Raw genomic sequence first — 22,290 nt, forward strand, 5'->3', positions numbered from 1 at the left:
GGGTAGAAAGGGAGCCCATCTTGCAGTAATACCAGAGGAAAAGTTAGGTCCTTTGGTCATGCTATGTACAAAGAGGCATATATTCCTCAGAAGCCACTGCCTTTGATGCCAAAGGATAGCACATTTCACACCTAATTAGAAAATCTAACTACTTATGACTTCGCTTTTTTGAAAACTCATAAGTTTAACAGTAGATAACTATTTTAATAAACTATGGTATCTCCACACAAAATATTCTGCAGACATTTAAAAAATAAATATAATTCTATATTTATTATTATAGAAAGATGCTTACAATGTATTCATTCAAAAAGTTTAAAAAATGCCCAGGACATATACCCTGAGAAAACCATAATGCAAAAAGAGTCATGTACCACAATGTTCACTGCAGCACTATTTACAATATCCAGGACATGGAAGCAACCTAAGTGTCCATCAACAGGTGAATGGATAAAGAAGATATGGCACATATATATAATGGAATACTCAGCCATAAAAAGAAACAAAATTGAGTTATTTGTAGTGAGGTGGATGGACCTAGAGTCTGTCATACAAAGTGAAGTAAGTCAGAAAGAGAAAAACAAATACCGTATGCTAACACATATATACGGAATCTAAAAAACAAAAAGAAAAGGTTCTAATGAACCTAAGGGCAGGACAGGAATAAAGAAACAGACGTAGAGAATGGACTTGAGGACACAGGGAGGGGGAAGGGCAAGCTGGGACGAAGCGAGAGAGCAGCCTGGACATATATACACTACCAAATGTAAAATAGATAGCTAGTGGGAAGCGGCTGCATAGCACAGGGAGATCAGCTCGGTGCTTTGCAACCACCTAGAGGGGTGGGATAAGGAGGGTGGGAGAGAGACGCAAGAGGGAGCGGATATGGGGATATATGTATACGTATAGCTGATTCACTTTGTTATACAGCAGAAACTAACACAACACTGTAAAGCAATTATAGTCCAATAAAGATGTTAAAAAAAAAAAGTCCAGGAAATTCACATCCGAAAAACCTGAATAAACCTTCTTAAAAGTAAATCCACCTTAAAAAGGGACTGCAATATTTCAGTAAGTAGTGGAGAAAAAATTACATTCGTGCGATTTTATTGTGTAAGTAAAACTTAAAATTGTGTATCTATCTCACATATAACAAAATTTTGGTTACAACTGTAATTATGTGCTCTTTCAAGGAGCTAATAAAAGATAAATATTGAGAAACTGTTCTGGGGAAAATGTATGATCATTCACTTTGCTTTCATAGAAAATTTATAACACGTGATTTGGGAATAAAAACCTTAATCAAGAGCATGTTCAAATTCTCCACAGGCCACTCTCATTCCTCTGATACTTAAATGATTCCATCCTCGTCAACTTTCTCATCGTCAATCACTATAGGGTCTAATTCTGACAGATCCTCTCATTTGTCAATAGCTTTGCAAGTCAATCCACTTCTCAACAGCATGTTTATCAACTTTGTGAAATTCTGCATCTTTTGCAAAATTTACAATTTACTTTATAAAAACAGAAGTTTTATTTTTGGGTGTTTCATTAGAGAGCGTCCAACCTGAAAATTACTTTATACCTAATAAAAGAGATAAATCCAGGAGGGTTGCTTGAATGGAGACCAATTTAATAATTAATCAGTTGAATGCTGAATTGTATTATGATGGTTTGGCTTCCCTAGACAGCCCAGTTACTATTCAAAAAATGAACAGATGGATATTAAAAACCCATGATTAACCACCTGCCATTTTTATTATCTGTTTTGGTGAGATTTTGCCACTGACGTTTAGAACTTAAAAGCAATACTTAGAAGTAATCAAAAACAGTCTACAAATACACAAAAATACATACGCACACAAATACATACACACACAGACAGAAAGAGTATCCACCCACACTAATAAAAAAATAAAAAGAAATTCTCCAAACTCCAACCTTCACACACCACACGTGGAGAAAGAATTACCATCTGGTCACGACAGAACGGAACGATGCTACTTGTAGTACCTGGAGAAGATGCGGATGCCAGCTGATGTTTACACTGAGCTTTCTGAGAAGACAGCATTGCAAAGCCCACATAAAGAGCTTGAGTCTGCAGCACTGTTGTCACCCTGCAGTTAAGTGGATTTGAAAGGCTAGAACCATAGGTCCATAAAACAGAAAAGAACTTGAATAACTGGAAAACATCTTCTAGATGTACCTAAGTTAAAAACAAAACACAGTGAAGTTTAATTTAATTTTTACTCACATAAGCTGGTTCCAAATCCTCTTTCCACTAGTGTACAATTACAGAAAACAATTTATCGCAACGTTTTTCTTTGTCTAGTCACTTAAAATTATTCTCTGCTTGGTACTTTAACCGACTGGGAAGGGTGTGAAAGAATTCAGACGACTCACTATAATTTTGCACTTGAACACATTTAACAACAATGGAAAGGATGAGGTTGCCAGGCAGAAAACCAAGACAAAAGTGATGTCGGGAAGCCTCACTAAGAAAGTACCGTGAGGGTGGAGTGAGCAGTGTCAACTGTGTCAAATGCTGTCGAGAGGGCAGGTAAGACAAGAGCAAAGAACTGACCACTGGGCGTGGCAGCACGGAGGTCACGGTGCCGTGATGAAATCTCTTCACTGAGCGACTGCATATCCTAAATCACCTCTCTGAACTGCAGTTTCTCGTTGGTAATGACAGTAGTCAACCGAACATATCTGGCCATTGTGATTACTAAACACCTGAGCAGGCCTAATGCATGAGGAGGCCGGCAGCAATGTCAGTCTCCGTCCAACCTACCGACAGGTGTCACGAATCAGCACTGCTTTACAGGGTCTGCATCCATCACCACACGCTCGTCACTGTCTAAAAGTCTACTTTCATGTTCATTAAAAACTGTCATAACTCAAAGAATCTACAACATCTTCTTCAAGGGGAGAGTCTGCCTGAAAAAGGTGAGCTAGTACCTTCATGAAAAGTTTCATCAGAACCCGAAAATGGACGGTGTCAGCACCACTGAGAACCAGCTCGAAGAGCCCAATGAGCAAGCACAAGTAGTCTCTGCTGTCTTCTTTCAGCTGCTCAGGATTCCACCAGGTATCGTCTACGGGGACGTTAAGAGAAGGAGAAACGGTGCATAAACTTATGCAAATACACCGCTGAGAACTTCTCATTCAAGACAAAGAACAAGTTGTGGAATCAATAACTCAGTTTTCCACAGTATCACATTCAAAGGATTCACAGCTTGTCCTACCTTTAGGAAAAGATTTAGGAGCCTTTAGTGCATGAATAAAATTTTTCAGTGAAAACACGAGTAAAACTGAGTCCTCCACAGCAATCCTCCGGGCAGTCTTGAGCTGTGCTACATAATGTGCCCACAGCTCCAATGGTATCCCTCTGTCCATCATCAGCTCAAAATTCCATTCTGAGGGGATCTCCTGAAATGTTAAAGGAAGCAAAAATAGCACAAGTTTAAAGGGGTTCTGAACATGGGTTATACAGATGGACTGCAATGGCTATATGACTGGGTAATTTGCAAAATCTTGTCTATATGTGTATTTGGGTGGGGAGAGGAATGATAGTTTTAATCAGATTTTTATAGCGATCTAACCATCACTATTCACAAGACACAAATAAGTTCATCATGGCTTCATTTTATCTATGTTTTCTTAAAACATCATCCCTAAAAACAAATGTTATTCATGTAATTTATCCTTGTCAAATAAAGGGTAGGCACGTTTCTAAACAGAAAAATAAGGTACTGGATTTCCAAGAGATCCTTAAGGGGACTTTTCTCATTTCATACTTTTCCTGCTTATCTGAAGAAGGTACATGGTCAAATCCCCAAACTTGCAGATGATTCTAAACAAGCAGCAAAACGTTAAGGTGTTTAGATGTTACACTACAAGCGCCAAAAGGAAGCATGAGAAATGGTGCAGGAAAACAACAAACGAGACTCCATGTAGGTGAGCGCAGAATAATAACTTGGTAGTAAAGTAACCCAAAGCCAGACTTTTAAGATAATATCTCTAGTGAGGGATTTCATTGGCTCAAAGTGCTGCTACTGCCGAAAAGATGCTCGGGTCTCTCAGAAAGGGCATCAAATATAAAACCACCTGTTATCTACGTGTGTATAGAACACTCGATTTGTCCACACTTTACCACTGAGAACAAATACAGTCCGGGTCACCACATTTTCAAAAAATAAAGAAAGAAGTTAAGAAGGGCTCATCTGGGTATGTGGGTGTGTACGTATGTATTTATTTGCCACGCTACGTGGCTTGCAGGATCTTAGTTCCCCGACCAGAGATCAAACCTGGGCCCTGGCAGTAAAAGAGTGCCGAGTCCTAACCCCTGGACTGCCAGGGAATTCCCTGGGCTATTTTTTAAAATATGAAGATTCAGTCTCTTAAAGTTTACATAAATTTAGCTATAATGGCTATGACCAGAACTTATAAAATCCTGAGAGTATAAGTGAACGTCAAAAAGATGGGATTTGTTGAGCATCTCCTACAACAAGGAACCCTCTGAAGTCTGGAAAACAAATAAAAACAAGACACTATTAAATACAAGACACTATTCCATGGCAGGTATTAAAGGAAATAATCTATAACCCCAAGGTGTGGTGTTTCGTAAAAATATCAACAACTGAAACATGTTCCTTAGTAAGACTGTCAAAGATAATAGTATGCTGGCAAAATCCAAATTAAAATAATACAAAAGATCTATTCTAGTAAACAACAGAATGAAACAATATTTTATTCAAGCACTAATATATCTAGTGAATTCCTCACCACTAGACGTAGTTAAGTATAGCTTGGATACTTACCCAATAAAGATGATACAGGGGAGAGTCAACTATCAGATACAAACACCACAAACGTGAAATTCCATGATTCAATTAAATTTCTTGCAAAAGGAAGACAGCACCTAATCCACTATCTACTGCTACCCAAGGCTGACTCACATTTCACCCTTAGAATCCAAAGACTCAGCATCTCAGCCCCCGATTTTCAGTTCTGCTGCGATTAACAGGCCAGGCAGTCACTTTTCTAACATTCAACTTTCAAACTCTTTCAAGAGAGTTTGCACTCCTTACCACTGTAGTAATGACACTTTCGAGCTTCTTTATTTTTTTCTGCAACAAACTGAAGACTCTTGTTGCAAATGGAAAATGAGTTTCTTTTAAAGACGAACAGCAGGAGACAAGTACAGCCATGATCACGTGAAAAGTCACTTTCTGCTTCAGGCTAAAGGACTCCTTTTCTCCAACACTTATTAAATCCTCCACCTTGAAAAATAGACAGACTCCGTGAATGGTAGCTCTTGGTTTGCATAAAAACAATTTTTTCTACCTCTGCGTATCTAGGTATCATGTATTTCATATTTAGAGTGAGATGATAAATATAAAACCTTAAAAAAGTAGTAAGCATTGATTTCTGGGTAACCATAAAAATAAATAATTTCAGAAATTGTAACGAACACAACTGCACTTGCCAACTGGATGTTTTTATGCCTTTAAAAGATTTACTAAGGCAAAAGAAAATTTCTCCTCTTTTAGATATTTTGCTATTTTAACAAAAAATATGACTTCAATATTTTAAATGAGAGGAAAAAAGGTTAAAAAGTAGACATTATATTCCTACTGGTCCAATATACAACCAGGATGAAATAAATTACATAAAATGTTAAGGATTTCAAACAATCTGCAAAATATACTAAACACTATGTTTTTAAAACAAAACAAAGTACTCAAGAATGGAAAAGTTATTTTAAAATAACTAGAAGAATCTAGTAAAGCAAACACTGAGGATCCAATAAGATTATGAGAAGGAAACCCAGGGGGTTGACTTCGACAACATACCTACCATCTTTAACATTGAAGAGGGATCCCCTGAATTTATATTGTCAGCCAGCAACTCAATCATCTTCTGACTTGCTACACCAATTAGTTCTCCTGACTTTGTGCTTTTAATCACATTTTCAAGAGCTGTTTAAAAAAAAAAAGGAATTGAACACCAGAGGGCCCTTATGTTACTAACACTCACCTAAATATCATGTCAAGTAATGAATTTAGGCAAAAGTTTTACAATTTTCCTACGAAGGTTTGCTTTTTATTTTTCTTTTCATAAAATTACGAATTCTTCAGTGGGTCAGTGTCCTTTTCACTGTATACTTTCCATATTAGCAAAAATTTTAAAATATCTTGCTGGCATGTAACACAATGAACAATTTCAAATAACAATCACTGCCAATTTTTAATTATGGTTATCTTTTTTTAAAGTGTCACCTGTTCACTTTTTCTAAAAAGCAACTGAATTTCTTACCTTCTTTCCAGCCTCTTAATAAAGGATGCAGAGAGCAAATTCCTGATTTTGATAAATATATAGCCATTTTCATCTCAGCAGATTCCATATCATCATTGTTGATGACCATAAATGGCAGCAGGTGCACCACCACCTGATTCGACAACTGATCATTTTCACTCAGTATCTCTGCTTTAATTAGTATGTCTGCTGCTATCTCAAGCACATTGTCCCTAAAAGATACATAAACACATTTGGTTGAGACACATTACAGACTGCAGTTCAGCAAAAAATCGTTACATTTTTCCAGCTCAACTGACACCATCCTAGTCTCTTTACCAAACACATTATTGAGAAACATCAAGATAACACTTAAAATCCATGCTAACAAAGGAGTTATTTGGGACATTAATTTTAAACCAACTCTGTCAAATCTTTCTTTTTGAGAAATCATTAGGTTAACTATAACATAAAACGTATCAAACTATACATCTCAACTCCACTAGAAAGCAGAGATTCACTCATCAGTTCAAAAAATATTATCTGAACACATACTATATGCTAAGAACTAAATAGGACACAAAAACCTGTAAGACATGCTCTCATCCTCTAAGGAGCTTAGTCACTTTTTCATGCAAAAAGCTTAGGTGCCAAAAATGAAATAACAAAAGCTCATCAAAACATTACAGAAGGTATCATGTGATTCTGAGCTTATTTTTTACTTAATATATTTATAACTGTTTTAATTATAAAGTATAATATATTATCCTTGTAAAATAGAAATACATTATATGAAGTAAAAAATTAAAGCTCCTTCCCATCCTACTTCCCAGATCTCAGTATTGTATCATACATTATACACTTTTTCCATTTTATTAAGAAAAATTTCAAACATATAGAATATTACAACAAATCCATACAAACCCAAATAAAAGTGAACTTAATATAAGAATTTCAGGCACTTCCCTGGTGGTGCAGTGGTTAAGAATCCACCTGCCAATGCAGGAGACACGGGTTCAATCCCTGGTCCGGGAAGATCCCACGTGCCGTGAAGCAACTAAGCACGTGCGCCACAGCTACTGAGCCTGCGCTCTAGAGCCCGCGAGCCACAACGAGTGAGTCCGTGCGCCCAGAGCCCGTGCGCCCAGAGCCCGTGCTCCGCAACAAAACAAGCCACCGCAATGAGAAGCCCACTCGCTAAAACTAGAGAAAGCCTGCGCCCATCAACGAAGACCCAACGCAGGCAAATATAAATAAATAAATAAATAAATACATTAAAAAGAAAAGAATTTCATTAATTTATTTGTATGAGGAGATACAAATACATACCATCCCTTATTTTTTGAAAGTTCTGCTCTTTGAAAGAGATTCAGGAGAGTTGAAACTGTCACTTCTGAACTAAACCGTTGTTTGAAAATCTAGAGAGAAAAAAATACCCATAAGTAAATTTTTGCTTGCTTCAAATATGGTGCTTGCTAAACGAACTTAAAAACATTATGAATTATAAAGAATTTATCTCCCAAGAATTCCAGTATAATTTAAAAGTTCTATGAGAGCAATTTCGCAAAAGTGCCATTCAGGATCCAATTTCCCAGGATCCCTACGTGTTTACTACTGGTAAAAACTCACAAAGCACTTTTCCTTTTTAAAAGAACTTCCAAATATATAAAGTTGTATGATCTAATTACTCCCATGTGCTTTCCCCAACCAGGCTTAAGTCTGTGCTCTCAACAGAACAAATTTCCAGTGAAAGAATAATTTCCAAATACGCTGCTGCCTAGAGCAGAGGTTCACGTGAGAAGGGTAAGTAAAAATTTACAAACAAAACATGCACATCAATGAACAACAAATTCACTCACCTCAAATGCACTTATAGCTGACAAGACAACATCTATGCTATCATCACCTAATCGGGTTAAAATAGCTTCTTTAATGAAAGACTCATCGATACTCTCCTGAGCAATAGAAAAAAATATTAATTTAGTTGTTGCTAAAACCTCTGAAGACTTTACATTAGAAAGAAAGTATGGTTTGTGAAAAGCACTCCAAAATTCCAGTTAAGGAACACAGGTTCTGCTGCCCCAGATGCGAATTCAAAACTAAGCACACTTGCGTTGAACTAGGCAAACTCTAGAAGTCTTTTTTAGATGAATAATTGTTTGGTACAAACTCTTTCCAGTTTCCATTGAAAATATAATAAGATGTGCAATTAAAATACAATTCTGCATTAAAGAGTTCATCTTGTTAAAATGAGAACCTAGATTTTGGGAGAGCACAAACTAAAGAACCAGAATGTCTAAGTTTAAATCCCAGTTCCACCACTTACTAGCTGTGCGACCTTGAGCAAGTTACATAACCTTCCTAGGTCTCATTATTCTCATCTATAAAATAGGGCTAATAATAATACCTACCTCAAAGGGTTGTTACAGGATCAAATAATACATATCAATACTTAAAACAGTACTTTAGACATAGTAAGCAGTGTTAAAAGTTAGCTTTTAATTTTCAAGGTTTTTACAAGGATGATGACAAGTGCTGATGACAGTGCAGTCTGCCCCCAAAAGTTCATATTTTTCTTTTAAGTAACAAAATAAAGCATAAAATCATTCACAATAACAGAAAAATAAGACTGCTAACCAAACTGAATATACCTCTACCTGTAGGTGGTGAAAAGAAAAAAAACAAGTAAATAATCCCACAGAAATAATTTATGTCGGAACATTGGGAGACAAAAAGTAAAATCCCTAAAATTCATAAAACTGAAGTCAAAGTTTAATGCCAAATGCCGAAATTTTCTCAAAAGCTAACAAGTAGCCAAATAGCTCAATGTGGAATTCGAGAACAGAACAGAACCTATGTCCAGACATTAACAGTGAAGGGAAAAGGAAATCAAAGCATGCAAAGACAGACATTAACTGCAATTACAATACTAAAGCCTGTAAGTTGAATGTATACACTGCCCTTCACTGAAAAAACTAACAAATCCAGAGGAGGACAGGGTAGGACGGGATTAAGAGTAAAAGCAGGAAGGCTAAGAATGGCTTCAAGAATATTAAGAGATTCCAGGAATCTCGCTTTTTATTCTAGGCGCTGAAATCTTCCTATTACAACAAAGAACAGTATTCACTGAGTTTAATTATCCAACAAATCACTGAGACAAACCTACCAGCAATCTATGAAAGAAACATAATTTGTACCAGATCAGAAATGAATCAAGCCAAGCAATATTTTTCAAATTTGAATACGTCTACCATTTTAAAAATTATGTATAACTCTTTAAAAATATAAGAGAACAAAAATATTTTAAAATTACCAATTGAAAAGTAAAAAAACTAAAGAAAAAACAGTAAAATTGAAAATTAAATAAACTTAACATGGTAATTATGATTAGCTGAAATTAATTCTACTTGTAATATGAATCTGGTTTTAATGGCCATGACACAAGTTTAGAGTTCAGTGTGTTTATACTACTATGTGCTATGGAGAAACTAAACTCTGGTAGCATTTTTATCTAGTCTAGAAATTTTCCAAATATGCAAATGGTAGTACATGAGATGATTTTAGGTATTAACAGATGAACATTCTTATTTCAAACTGTATTACCTACAGTAAAATGTACATACAATTAGCACTTCAAACGCATGATTTAAAAGCTATGAAAAAGATGAAGAGGATAAAGAAGTATAAACTACTAGGTATAAATTAAGTCACAAGGATATAATGCATAGCACAGGGAATATAGTCAAAATTTTGTATTTACTTTTTATGAAGTATATAATCTATAAAAATATTGAATTACTATGTTGTACACTTGAAATATAATATTGTAAATCAACCATAACTCAATTTAAAAAAAGAAAGCTATGTGAAAAAATGAGTCCATTTAAAAGAAACTAAAGAAAAATTAAAAAAAAATAATAACATCAGTGGTCAGCTAATACAGCAAAATATTTGCTTGAATGACTAAAGTTTGGAAAATACTGCTCTATTTGAATCACTGCAAAGTCTTTGTAAAATATCATTTTGTTCTAAAGGCTTTATTTACAAATTAAGTCAGCTTCTGTACTTACTATTAGGAGCCACCAAAATTTTAAAGCCAAATGCAACTGGCAGGTACCGAAATCATGAACAGGGCTCCAAAAGCTATCATTCTGATGTCCCCAAACACGCTCATGTTAAACTTAAGACTATCAAATTCAAATTTCAAAACTAAAAAATTCTCAGATAATTTATGACCCTCTGTAAATTAATCTATAAATCCCAGGTTGAAAAACTCTCAACTAAAGCTAACCTAATCATCTGCAACGTGGAAACATATACAGGTTAAAATGGTGGCTTCTGGCATGTATGGTCCTAAATCTTTGTCCAGTGAATGCCCATATTCTTTATTAGGCTTATCTCTATAATTAACCAGTATTGATTCTAGGTGGTAACTTCAATTTCTTATTCTAGAATTACACTGCTCATCATAAGGGTAAAAACATCACAAATGAAGGCTATCTGACACAAACCTTTGATGTTGTCATGACATTTTTCAGATGATTAACGGCCAGAAGTCTCACAGGAGCAAGTGGATGATTCAGACTGAGCATCAAGGAGGTATCAGAATCTGCTAAAAACTACAGGATTCAGCACAATTACCACATGATCTCGCCATTCAATCTGAGCAGCACATGATCAAGAACCAGAGAAAACCACCCCGAGCTGCCCAACTTATTCAGTAACAACCATCTAATTTCAGAAACCAAAAAGTACACCAAACTGAAAGTAAAAAGTAAAGCAAAGATCTTTGTCTCCAGAACATAGTATGAGTAACAGCAGATAAAAATTTGTTTTGTGAATGTTGCGATTTCATGTATACTTGTGTCTACATGTAGATTTAAATTAGTGAAGTAATTCTATGAAGTAATTTTGTATTCTTTACGTATATCTGATTCCAAGGTGAAAAGCACCTAAGATAAATCACTGTATTAGCGCCTAAATGAAAATATAAATCAAAAAAATTGATCACTGAAGAGAATGCAATTCATCTAAATGATGTAACAGTGACACTCAAATTAGTGACTACTTTATTTATGTATTGATAATTAGACTACGAAGGAAGTCTATCAACATATGGTTTTGGAAATGAAATACCATGAAAGACGAAAGTCTAATTATGGAAGAGAAAAACCCAAACAATCATATTTCTCTTCCTAACATTTATTTTCAAGGCTAATTATAAGAACTACTTAAATGTCTAATTTCTAGTATAAAGACTTAGGGCGAATCACGAGAAAATTTCTGAAGTTCTAACATAATCATGAAACAAAATCCACTTCTCTTTTCCTAATCAATGACTTAAAAAGCCACACGTGGCTGGTGGGTTCTGCACTGGGAAGATAAGGGTACAGGAGAAGGATAAGGAACACTAGAGACCTACGTTAGGCCATCTTTTGGTGATTGCTGATGGACATCATATACAAAATTTCCAAACGCTTTTCCAGAAATAAGTATCAGGTTCACAGTTATCTAAAAGTCACTGTACCCTTCTCCAATTATTTAATTCCTGCCTCAGAGTCTTACTTCAGCTAACTAGGCAAACTGTATAAAATCTTCTCTCTCTATGAAACTTCCCAAACAAAAGTGAAGTAGCAAATTTCCTTCCAGAGCTTTTCAACCAACCACATAAATACCCATAAGTGTCATAATTCCCCTGAAAAAAGTTACCTGATACTTTCCACCACTTGCAGAAAGAGAGATAAATCGGTGGAAAAGCTCCTGTTTTTTTAGGTCTGTAATTTCCTTTAGGCGTTCCTCTAATACGGCATCTAATGTTTTGGGATATCTGGGATGAAATTAAAGAGTTAGTTCATTATTCGTAACAAAGTTATTAACCACACACACCATATATGTATAAAGAATATATATAATTTTTTAAATTACTGAGATTGAGACTTAAATTTTTGACAAATGGAACATATAAAACTAAATGATATTGATCAAGTTTGTTACTATGACTCTTTCAACAACAGAAAGTCTATATAAAAAAAATTATACTCTGCATAGTCCCCACACAACCCCTATTTTCCCTTATATTTCAAATATATTTAAATCCTATAATTGTCCCTTCCTGAAAAGGAGAACAGTATCTTTATAATTCATTCACCATATTAAGTTGTGACTTGTGAATCATCTCTTTATAAAACAAGAGGTACACGTTAAGAAAGGCACAAACACACACACAACTCACCTGCTTTCTACAAGTCTGATAAGTGGAAGAAACTGCTCATTAAGCAAAGATACTTTATTAGAATCGATTTCTTCCTGTGAGCTATATGCAATATACTCCTCAAAAAGAAGGCTGCAGAACAAAACAAATAACGCAGACATGACAGTTACTATTTATTGAATACCTACTACGTTCTAGGTACTTTAGAAATATTCTCTGTCAGACATCTACAAGATAGAAATTAGACTCATTTTACAGATACAAAAACGCAGACTAAGAAGTCTTATAATTTGCCTGAGGTCAAACAAGAACAGCAACAAGAGGCAATACTCAGTGAGCCCTACTGAGCCATAAAAAGTAGAGCAGGTTTTCCACCCCTGTCTGAGTCCAGAGCCAAGCTCTCAACAGTACTTTGCATATTTAACCTTATTGAATTCACAAGCCAACTACGGGAGCAAGAGACACAAATGACACGCCCACCAGATAGGTACCTGCCCAACGATACACAACGGCAAACCGAGATCCACGCAGCCTGACTGTCAGAACTTACTATTCTACTAGCCGGAGGCGATAAGATTTAAACCTACATCTGACCACCATGAATACATTCTTTTCAATGCATCGAGTTGCCCTTCAAATAAGAAAAGAAAACAGGAGGCTGAACTATCTTTACTTCATGCCAACCCTCGATATTAAGTTTCTAATTGATATTTACTGATTACCAACTGTGATGTATTGTTTCAGGCATTTTGGTCCACTTAGTACTAGGAAATTTTAAACAACCACAAATTACATGTAGTATAACCCAAATTTAGTTTCACTATTAACTTTCCATGACCACATATAAGCACTAAAGACAAACAAGAGAAATTACATTTTCTGTTGCCACAATTATTGGACTAAGTACTTATAATTAGATGAAATGGCATGGACAAAGCAAGAAATACATTATAAAGGGATACTGGAAAACTGTTAGCCAACCCTCAAAAGTATACTAAGCCACAAAAATACAAATCAAAAGCATGTCAACAGTAACAGCTTACCTAGCCAACAAATGGTCTAAGCTGCTCTTCAGGTATATATTTGTAAGTATGGCTTCCAAGAGTCTCCTGTAGGTTTGACCATCCATCTCTTCAGTTTCTTCCCCTAAGCGTATACAACAAATTAAAACTGACTGGGGAAAACTTTTCCCACATGTGTATGCTATTAAGTTTTTTTACAGCAGAAAATCTTTCTACAGGAATAACTTTAAAACATATATAACGACATCCAGCTTTTTACCTATTTTCAAAAGTGTACTTCACCTGTTTAGTCATTTATATCTTTTCAAACCACTTTTGTATACATTACCCTCATTTATCCTTTACCTGAAATTCTCTACATTTTTTCAAAACAAGTACTATCCATCATAAAGCAATTATACTCCAATAAAGATGTAAAAATAAATAAATAAAAATACAAACAACAAAAAAACCAAGTACTATCTTGCCTCTCTCGTGAATGAAACAGAAGTCCAAAGAATATAGTCTTTCCCCAGGCCACACTACAAGCGGTGAAGTTGGGATCTGAATCTACATCTCAGTAAACTATCCTGAATACAGGCTAAACTTCATCTCAAAGCCTCCTTACCGAACCAAGAGCTGTCATCTTCCATTCCACATTTATGAATGAACGAGAGCCCTGGCTTCATTACTCATCACCATCAGCACAGGAAAAGTACATTTTCATTCGTGCTAGTTATGTTTCTGAAACTCACGTTTAAACTGAGATGGAGTTAAGCAAATCTTATTTTCCAATAAATGGATATAACTTTAGAAATGACTTTCTTAGTAGTCTTTCTTAGTCCAGTAGCAACAGGACCAAGTATTTCTTCCTTGTCTTTCTATATTTATTGAAGGGTGAAAAACGTATAATGCAAATAATCACCTTCTAATTAACTTTTGGGTTTTTTTTAAATTTGAATTTTCATGCATGAGATTTTCTTGATCTTATATTTTCAATGACTCAAGGGAGAAAAACTGTTTTGGCAACTGGATATTTATTGTAAATGAATCACTGAAGTTCATTAAATACCTAAATGAGAAGGGGAAGTTGTACCGAGTAGTGCTCTGTTTTAAAATAATTCCAGTCTTTTTCATGTAGAGACTGTGTGAGAACACATATTAAAAAAAAAAAAAAAACTGAGCATATTACTCATTTAACAAGGATTTCCTTTAAACCTGCTCCCCACCTCAAATGTTTCTCTATTCATAAAAATAGATACATTACACAAAAACAATTAGCAGAAACTCTAAATATCTTAAAGATATTAACAAGGATATGGTTCCTATTTTAAGAGAATCGCATCTGAGAAAGGAAGTTTCTGGACACAACATGTAAAACCACATACCTGTAACATGATTAACAATGGAGACAACCAGATGGGGAAGCATGTAACGCAGAAGAGGACTGATGTCGTATGTTTCAGAAATCCCTTGAAGTAGTGTAACAAGATCAGGAACAGTACATAAGTGAGGAAATGGCCTTTGAAGAAGCAAGACATAAGATGTTGACTGCACAAGTTAGACAATGAATGGCAATTTTTAAAAATAGTGTAAAATTTATCTTATGAAAAAAAACTATTCAAAATAACTCCATTCACTTGTAATTATTATCATTGCCAATTCAATTATACGTACTTTTTCCCCAGGCTCTCTGGCTTCTGTCTCTGCAGGAGCACTATCAAGCACCCCAATCCATCCTTGATCAGAGAGGGAATTCTGGTCAGTGTTTTGATGATCTGTGAAGCCAAGGAATTGACGAAGGTATCTTCCATGGTCACTTTCACCGAAATCTGACATATTATCATGTACGTTGCAGCTCTGTAATCTGGTAAAGATGATTTCAATCCCTAAATATATTTTAAAATATAAGGGAAAAATGACAAACTGCGTTATTTTATCCTACTTAAAATGTTACTTTACTTTGACAAATTGGAAACGTCATAAATTAGAGATTAATACAACCTAACACACACTGAGAGTCAACGCTCCTCGGAAGTGAAAAATCAAGATGTTGGCCCCTTTTCCTGAGGGGACATGGAAATGAGACAAGTCTCTTGAATGACAGAAGGGATCTCAGAAGGTCTCCCAACTCAAACCTCCACAACACATCCTAAGAGGAGCCAAGGAGTCTTCTTTTATATGAAAACATCCACCTGTGTAAGGGAGACTTCAATCAGGAACAAAACAGTGCCTAATTAAAGACAATAATTTTGGGACACTGGTGGGAAGCAAAGCAGTTCCTCCATCGGGAATCCGGGACGGTGGGACGCAATGAGGTACTTGGGGAGAAGAAACACTGAGAAGCAGAAGTCAATGCAAACGGAATGGTAAGAGAGCCTCTGCCCTGAAGAGATTTTCTAATCCGTTCTCTTTCCATTGAGGTAACATGACTGCTAAGAAAACAGATCTGGGAGAAGATGGCAGGGCCAAACAGCCAACATTCATCCCTAAGGAGCCCTAAGATCCCACTCTGGTAAGTTTTTAAGAAGTCATATTTTTTACCTATAAATTAAATCTCATTAACCACCTGAAATAAATTGTCAATGTGAAAACACTGATGTCTACGTGAAATTTTCAAAAGCAAGAAAATTCCTTCAGGTACAAAATAATCTACTTTACACATGAGCAGGGCCAACCTTTTGAACATATGGGAACAGCTTGGCGACTATATTGTCGGATAAGTCCTCGGCGGTCACCAGAGCAGACACGATGGTAGAAGCATAGAAAGTTAAGAGCACCCTCAACTGAGCTGAGCTCCCAGGATACTCAGCAAAAACCTGGAAAAAACCACAAACCACACACAGTTTTAAGAGTGAAAGGCCAATCAGATGAAAGTATAAAAATATTTACAGCTCTCCTCAACTACTTCAGGCTGACACTTTAATTTTACCACATGTAACATTACATAAACACATCTAACAGTTCAATGAAATATGACAAGAATGAACAACCTTCCTGACATTTTTAGACTGTGTCTTTGTTTAAACAGTCACTGTAAATAGAATCTGGCCAGGAAGAGAATAATTTATTTTTGTAGAAAAACAGCTTTGCTGATGAAAGACTGATCACTGCTCATGCTCCAAAACAGCAGATCCTTTAAAAAAAGGGCACTTCTTCAAAGTCCCACCATTATAGAGAAGGTCTTCATTTGTTTTGCGTATGAAGAGGAAGCAACCTGCTAATGGAATTATATGTTCATGAAACAATTTACTACTCACCTTCACGGATTTTGTCACCAGACTACAAATGAAATCCATGAATCCGAGATCTTTGTAGCAGTGGGTAACCACAGTTCCCTTAGCTAAGGGCACTCCAGATTGCTATTACAGACAGAAAGGACCAGCTATTACTTGAGACATTCATCAACTCATCATTATTTTTAAAGTACCTACCAAAGTAGCAGCTTCAAACTGCTGCAGTTCATAAATACGAAATATAGTCTTTCCTTATCGCTGTTGGTAAAGATGAAATTAACACATAAAATTGTGCAAACTTTAGAAATTCAAGAGAAGGCCAAGCAATGAGTGTGGATGTACTCAGTGAAAAACGCTTACTTATCACGTGTTGCATTTTGATATGTATTTATCTAAATCTGGATTCTCTAGATTCTTAGTAACTCTACTGGTTAAATTTGGTTTTTGAGCCAATGTGCTATGGTTCTGTCACTGCTTCACAATAACACTAGTAACAGAAACAGAGAGGAACACGGTCAACTTATACCGCTCTTCCCACTGCCTAGCACTGTGCATGGCATGTATTAGTGCTCAATAAATTTTGAATAAATCAATGAAAAAATAATTTGAAGTGAACTTTAATAGGTAAGGGGGGTTTGGATACCTGAAACAAGTGTGCCTAGAGAACAGCAGGGTCTGTGTGTAGACTAGGGGAAAAATAATTTTGATGTTATTAGCAGAGTGAACGTCAAGTAGTTGGATTAAGAAGCTTTATTTTAGGTTGGCCTTCTCTTCTTGAACATTCTTTAAGTTCAAGTGCTTTACATTCAAACACTTAAATTTTTCTTCTAATTAAAAATTCCCATTCCCTTTCTTTTTACTAATTCTGACCATGGCCCTCCTGTCATCACCCATCAAGTTAACTCATTCCACAGGCCCAGCCTGTTAACCTACTTTCATCCCCATTTGCCCTCCTGCTGGCCTGAATCGCCGTGCTCAACATTCAGTAAAACTCTTGCTAACAACATACATCTACTTCCCTCTACTATAGATGCAAACAAAGTGATAATGGCAAGTCAGTTGTTTTACTACAAAATCATGCTATCTGATCTCAGCCAGAGCTATCCTGTAAGAAAACCATCCTATTATTCATCTATAAATTAATTTTCTAGCATCTTCTTCACAACTTTAATAATTTCCAAAGTCCTTCAAGTTATCCTTATCCCTTTAATTTTTGTAAGTATTTTATGCATTTCTTCACCTCTAACTTGTTTTAAGCTTCTCAGTTCCAAAATTTAAAATGCCAGACAGCACGGTATAGTGGAAAGACAAGCTTTATAATCAGATCTGGATTCAAATCCCAACTCTGCCACTTTAGAGTTACATGAACTTTGGCAAGTAACTTAATTCTCTGAACCTGTCCTCATCTGTAAAAACAGAATTTTGTGAGAATCCAAGATAATACAAATTGCCTATCCTGATATCAGGTACTAAATGAAAGCCAGCTATTATTCATAACAGTTTCAACTGGAAGTTAGGAAATACAAGTGATGGAGGTAATACTTGGTCTACTCTCAGGAGCACCAAAAACTTAATTTTTTCCAAATTATACCTTTAATGAAGGTTTGCAATGATTATAGATACATGTCATTCAACAATCATACCTTAATTGGCAATAACCAGAACCACTTGTGCTTTGAATTATTAATTTTTAGAAGCTGTATAACCCGCACAAATATTCTTGTCTCGTGGTATGGGAGAACACAGGCAATGAGGCTATCCTGATTATAAAGATGGATGTGGAACCTGGGGGAAAAAAGCAAACAATTCTAACTGACACAAAACTTATAAGCGTGTATTTCCTTACATGTCCAAACGGTGTATCAATGAGCTAAACCGACTTAAAGCAACCATACAACTATAAGCAAGGTATAGCTCACTTAAAGCATAGGCATGAAAGTACTCAACAGGGTTTGCCAATTCTCATGCAGTAGCATTTTAAAATATTCACTATCAAAATTGACATCCATTCACTGTCTCTCAACTTTTTTTCAAATCCATTATTACATTAACGTGACTTTGGGATCATTGCAGTCAAACCAACAGAAAACCAAACTGGTCAAGTAGGCAGCAACACTCAGCTTCTCTCCATGCTCCAAAGTTCACCTTCCACAGCTTAGTTTCCTCACCTCACCTAACTATCATAATCCTAAAACCAGAAGACTAATTATAAAGAAAATCATATTATCTTCTCTGAATAAAACAAAAAGATCAAATTACAACCATATTTAATTTGTGCATGAACTTTACAAAACTTGGTATTGGTCACACCACCCTAATAACGTAAAACAGATTTATTAACTCTGTCAGATCCATTACATCCTGTCTAGTCTTTAAGATCTGGCTCAAATGCATTCTTTTTCAAGATGCTTTTCTTAATTCTCCCAGCCAGGTGATCCCTCTTACATCTGTCTAAACTCTCCTATCCTTTCACCTGTACCTTTCTTACAGCACCACACCCCTTGCCTTTTATTAGTTCTATACTATGGCTTTAGTACTAGCCAAGACATCACTTTCTCCATGAAGCTTTCCTCAACTACTTCAGGCAGCACCACACGCCCCAAACTTTGTATACACCCTTATTGTGGCATTTCTTTCAAAAGAGTAAGAAAGGGCAGCCTATTCATCCTTGTATTTAACTTACTGTTTGCTAAATAAATAAGTTACCTGAATTAATAAATGCAAAAGCAAACGCAAAAAGTACTCCTTACAGTAACGATCTATTTGGGGTAAATTAAATGCTAGAAGACAGAGGGAAATAGTACAGGTTTGATTCTTTTTTTTTTGTCTGATGAATCTAATTATACGATAATGAGAAGACCCAGGTTACACTTATGTTTTCTCAATGATTCACTAGCTTCCCTTACCCCCATGCCTCTAATTAATGAAGTGAAAGCCTTTCTACTTTTAAAACATACATAGGAGAAAAAATTAAAATGTGTCAACTATGATGTAATACCAATGTAATACAAATAAATGAGAAAATAAACTGAATAAACTTACTGAGACAATTTCCAAAGTAAAGATCAGACCTTGGAAACAAAATTTGCATCTCTGCTTACCAGTCATGTGACTCAGCCAACTTAACTCTTCTACACCTGTCTTCTCAACTGTAAAATGGGGATAAGAGAAGCATCTCCCCACAGGAATGTCGTGAGCGCTGAGATAATGCACACAAAGTGCTTACCAGAAGGCCTGGTGTTCAAATGTTCAATACATATTAGCTATTATTGTTTTTCTTAAGTTATGGTATTTTAGAGAATATTCTTACCCTGTTCCCAAACCTTTTTTTTTTGTTGTTATTTTGGCAAGAGGTTTAATAACACTCTTTGCCCCAAATATGCAGTAACAATTTGTAACGGCAAACTGACACAAGCCCCTCAGAACTAACGAGGCTAGACTACTTACTCAAGATCTTCAGTAGTTCTACTTCTTAGTATCAACAGAAATGAGTTCAACAGTAGAAGGGCATGCTTACCTCACCCAATACAAATTGTGTTAATCTCTTAATACACCTGATTTTTCAACTTTAAACTTTAAATTTAAAAAGATAAATGTTATTAGCCCATAATTATTTCCGTAATTCCATTTGCTACCTGTGGATCAACCACTCCAGACACTTCTGTGCCGGCTTCAGCAGGAAGTAAGGAGATAGGTGGATAAGAAATAATGAAATGTTTTCATCCAGCTGTTTGTTCACTGCCTTGGTCTGAACGCTCCGCTCCAAGGTTTTTGCTAGCTGGCTGAACAACGGTGCTTCAAAACGCTCAAAGGAAGGATCAATACCAAGCAGCTCTTCCAGGCCAGTGCATCCTAGGAAAAGGCCACTTTATTTAACAATTCTTTGTGAACAAACTCATCTCACCCCTCTTTTACAGTGTTACTTTCGCCTAAAACTCTCTGAATTCTTTTAGCATATATAATCTGTAATACAGTCCCAAACATAGATTTCTAGTTTCCAACATAGAGAATAAATCTCATCTCACCAACTAGGAGAACAGAAAGTACCTTCTGGCAGAGGGCCTTTTTTCTTTTTTCAATACAATACAATTTCAATACAATAATTAGGCCAGTCCTAGGAAGGCTCCTCCCCAACCCTCCAGCCACAGCCTCCCGCCCCTTTTGACTGTTCCTCCTTTCTACAGCTTAGACGACCCCCCAACCTTGTTTATCACCTGTGACATTCAGATGCCGCTGCCTATATACATTTCACGCATCTAGCGCATGGCTTTTTGTTATTCTCTTTCCCCTTAACAACGTAAATGAGGTTAGCAAGTTAGAAACCGCTGAGGAAGAGGGCGGGTCAGAAAAGAAAACAAGAAAATACACCAACATCCTGGAAACACACGCTTCCCAGAGCTTTCCTAAGTTAAAGGGTAGCTCACCAATGGCAAAGGCGGTGTCCCTGTCGATGGTGGCCGCTTCCTTGGGGTCAAACAACAAAGAGGCAACTTCATCTCTAGATAAGAGGCTGGGATCACTTTGAGGGAGGGCGAGTCGTTGGAGCTGCTGAGCTAAGGACGTCATCTTTCAGGCCAGCGGATTTCTAAACACACAGGCTAAGAAACATAACCCCGTGAGACGCCTCTACAAAATTAACAAGGTGGCTTAACAGTAAGCAGCAAATGTCTCACGTACAAGCAACTTTCCTCCGTACTCAACGCGGTCGCGGGCACATCACCTGCTGCCCAGGGACTCGCGGACGCCGGAGGTGCAAACACTAAAGCAACAGCGTTAACAGCTAATTACAGCCCCGGGGGCCGCGCCGAACGTTTCTCAGCCCCGACTCCGCGGAGACTCGAAAACCCGCGGGCACCTTACGCTCCCCTGTATACCACTCCGACCCACAGCTCCTGCTCACCCGGAGCTCGACTTGGGGCAGGACTCAGAGGCCAACGTATCTCAGCAGCTCCCACGTGGTACCAATAAGTCCAGCTCTCGCCCGGAAATGTGGACCACTCCTCGGGCGAACTTCCGGTTTCAGGCACTACGGCAAGTGAAGAGGTACAAGCTTGCCGGAATGAAAAAAAGGCGACTCCGCCCCCAGGCAGTGAAGCCCCGCCCCTCCGCCGCGCGGGACTTCAGGCTCAGGATCTGCGGTCCGCCAGCTGGGAGCTAGTGGTCCGTTTTTGGCTTGTGGCTGGAAGTTTCAGTTTCTGGGCGGGTCTTTTGTGTGCTTTAAGGTTCTGTAGCCGGAATCATTCATTCAGCATATACGTATCCAGCTTTTACTAGGTACCGGCAGCATCGCGCAGTGATGTCACAGCCCGGGTTCGTATACCCACGCTAACGCCTTTGGGCGGTGTGAGCTACACCGAATTCTCATCTCTCTGTTTCTTACCTCCTCTATAAAACGAAAAGAAGCTACGAATTTCAGGCGATGAGCTACTGATTGCGGTGCGAGCCGCTCCGCACATTCTGGACACACCCGTCTAGGGGCTTGGGGGCCATCCCTTCCTCCACTTTGCATTCTTGGAGGCCACGCATTGTTTTTTGTTGGTTG

General features: G+C 37.0%; 1 protein-coding gene across 4 annotated transcripts in view; it reads right to left on the reverse strand.

Annotated features, from left to right (window-relative positions):
- Positions 1-21,749, reverse strand: part of HEATR1 (HEAT repeat containing 1) — a 47,698-nt gene extending 25,949 nt beyond the window's left edge. The window contains exons 1-20 of one of the 4 annotated variants that reach the window (XM_027094000.1): positions 21,649-21,749; positions 21,173-21,346; positions 20,384-20,600; positions 18,392-18,533; positions 16,773-16,874; positions 16,191-16,331; positions 15,190-15,401; positions 14,901-15,034; positions 13,555-13,657; positions 12,533-12,643; positions 12,010-12,127; positions 10,812-10,919; positions 8,160-8,255; positions 7,630-7,718; positions 6,322-6,533; positions 5,863-5,984; positions 5,094-5,285; positions 3,249-3,432; positions 2,962-3,098; positions 2,014-2,206 (exon numbers count right to left, since the gene is read on the reverse strand). In XM_027094000.1, coding sequence (XP_026949801.1) covers positions 2,014-2,206; positions 2,962-3,098; positions 3,249-3,432; positions 5,094-5,285; positions 5,863-5,984; positions 6,322-6,533; positions 7,630-7,718; positions 8,160-8,255; positions 10,812-10,919; positions 12,010-12,127; positions 12,533-12,643; positions 13,555-13,657; positions 14,901-15,034; positions 15,190-15,401; positions 16,191-16,331; positions 16,773-16,874; positions 18,392-18,533; positions 20,384-20,600; positions 21,173-21,314 — 2,755 coding nt within the window. In that variant the 5' untranslated portion in view covers positions 21,315-21,346; positions 21,649-21,749. Of the gene's footprint in view, positions 1-2,013; positions 2,207-2,961; positions 3,099-3,248; positions 3,433-5,093; positions 5,286-5,862; positions 5,985-6,321; positions 6,534-7,629; positions 7,719-8,159; positions 8,256-10,811; positions 10,920-12,009; positions 12,128-12,532; positions 12,644-13,554; positions 13,658-14,140; positions 14,249-14,900; positions 15,035-15,189; positions 15,402-15,516; positions 15,954-16,190; positions 16,332-16,772; positions 16,875-18,391; positions 18,534-20,383; positions 20,601-21,172; positions 21,347-21,425; positions 21,444-21,648 lie in introns of those variants that run through there. The other 3 variants (XM_027094001.1, XM_027094002.1, XM_027094003.1) reach the window with 3 other exon arrangements.
- Between the last annotated feature and the right edge of the window lie 541 nt (positions 21,750-22,290).

This window comes from Aethalodelphis obliquidens, unplaced genomic scaffold (genome assembly GCF_003676395.1).
Source record: "Aethalodelphis obliquidens isolate GAN/ISIS:26980383/991018 unplaced genomic scaffold, ASM367639v1 scaffold87, whole genome shotgun sequence".
Classification (NCBI taxonomy): domain Eukaryota; kingdom Metazoa; phylum Chordata; class Mammalia; order Artiodactyla; family Delphinidae; genus Aethalodelphis; species Aethalodelphis obliquidens.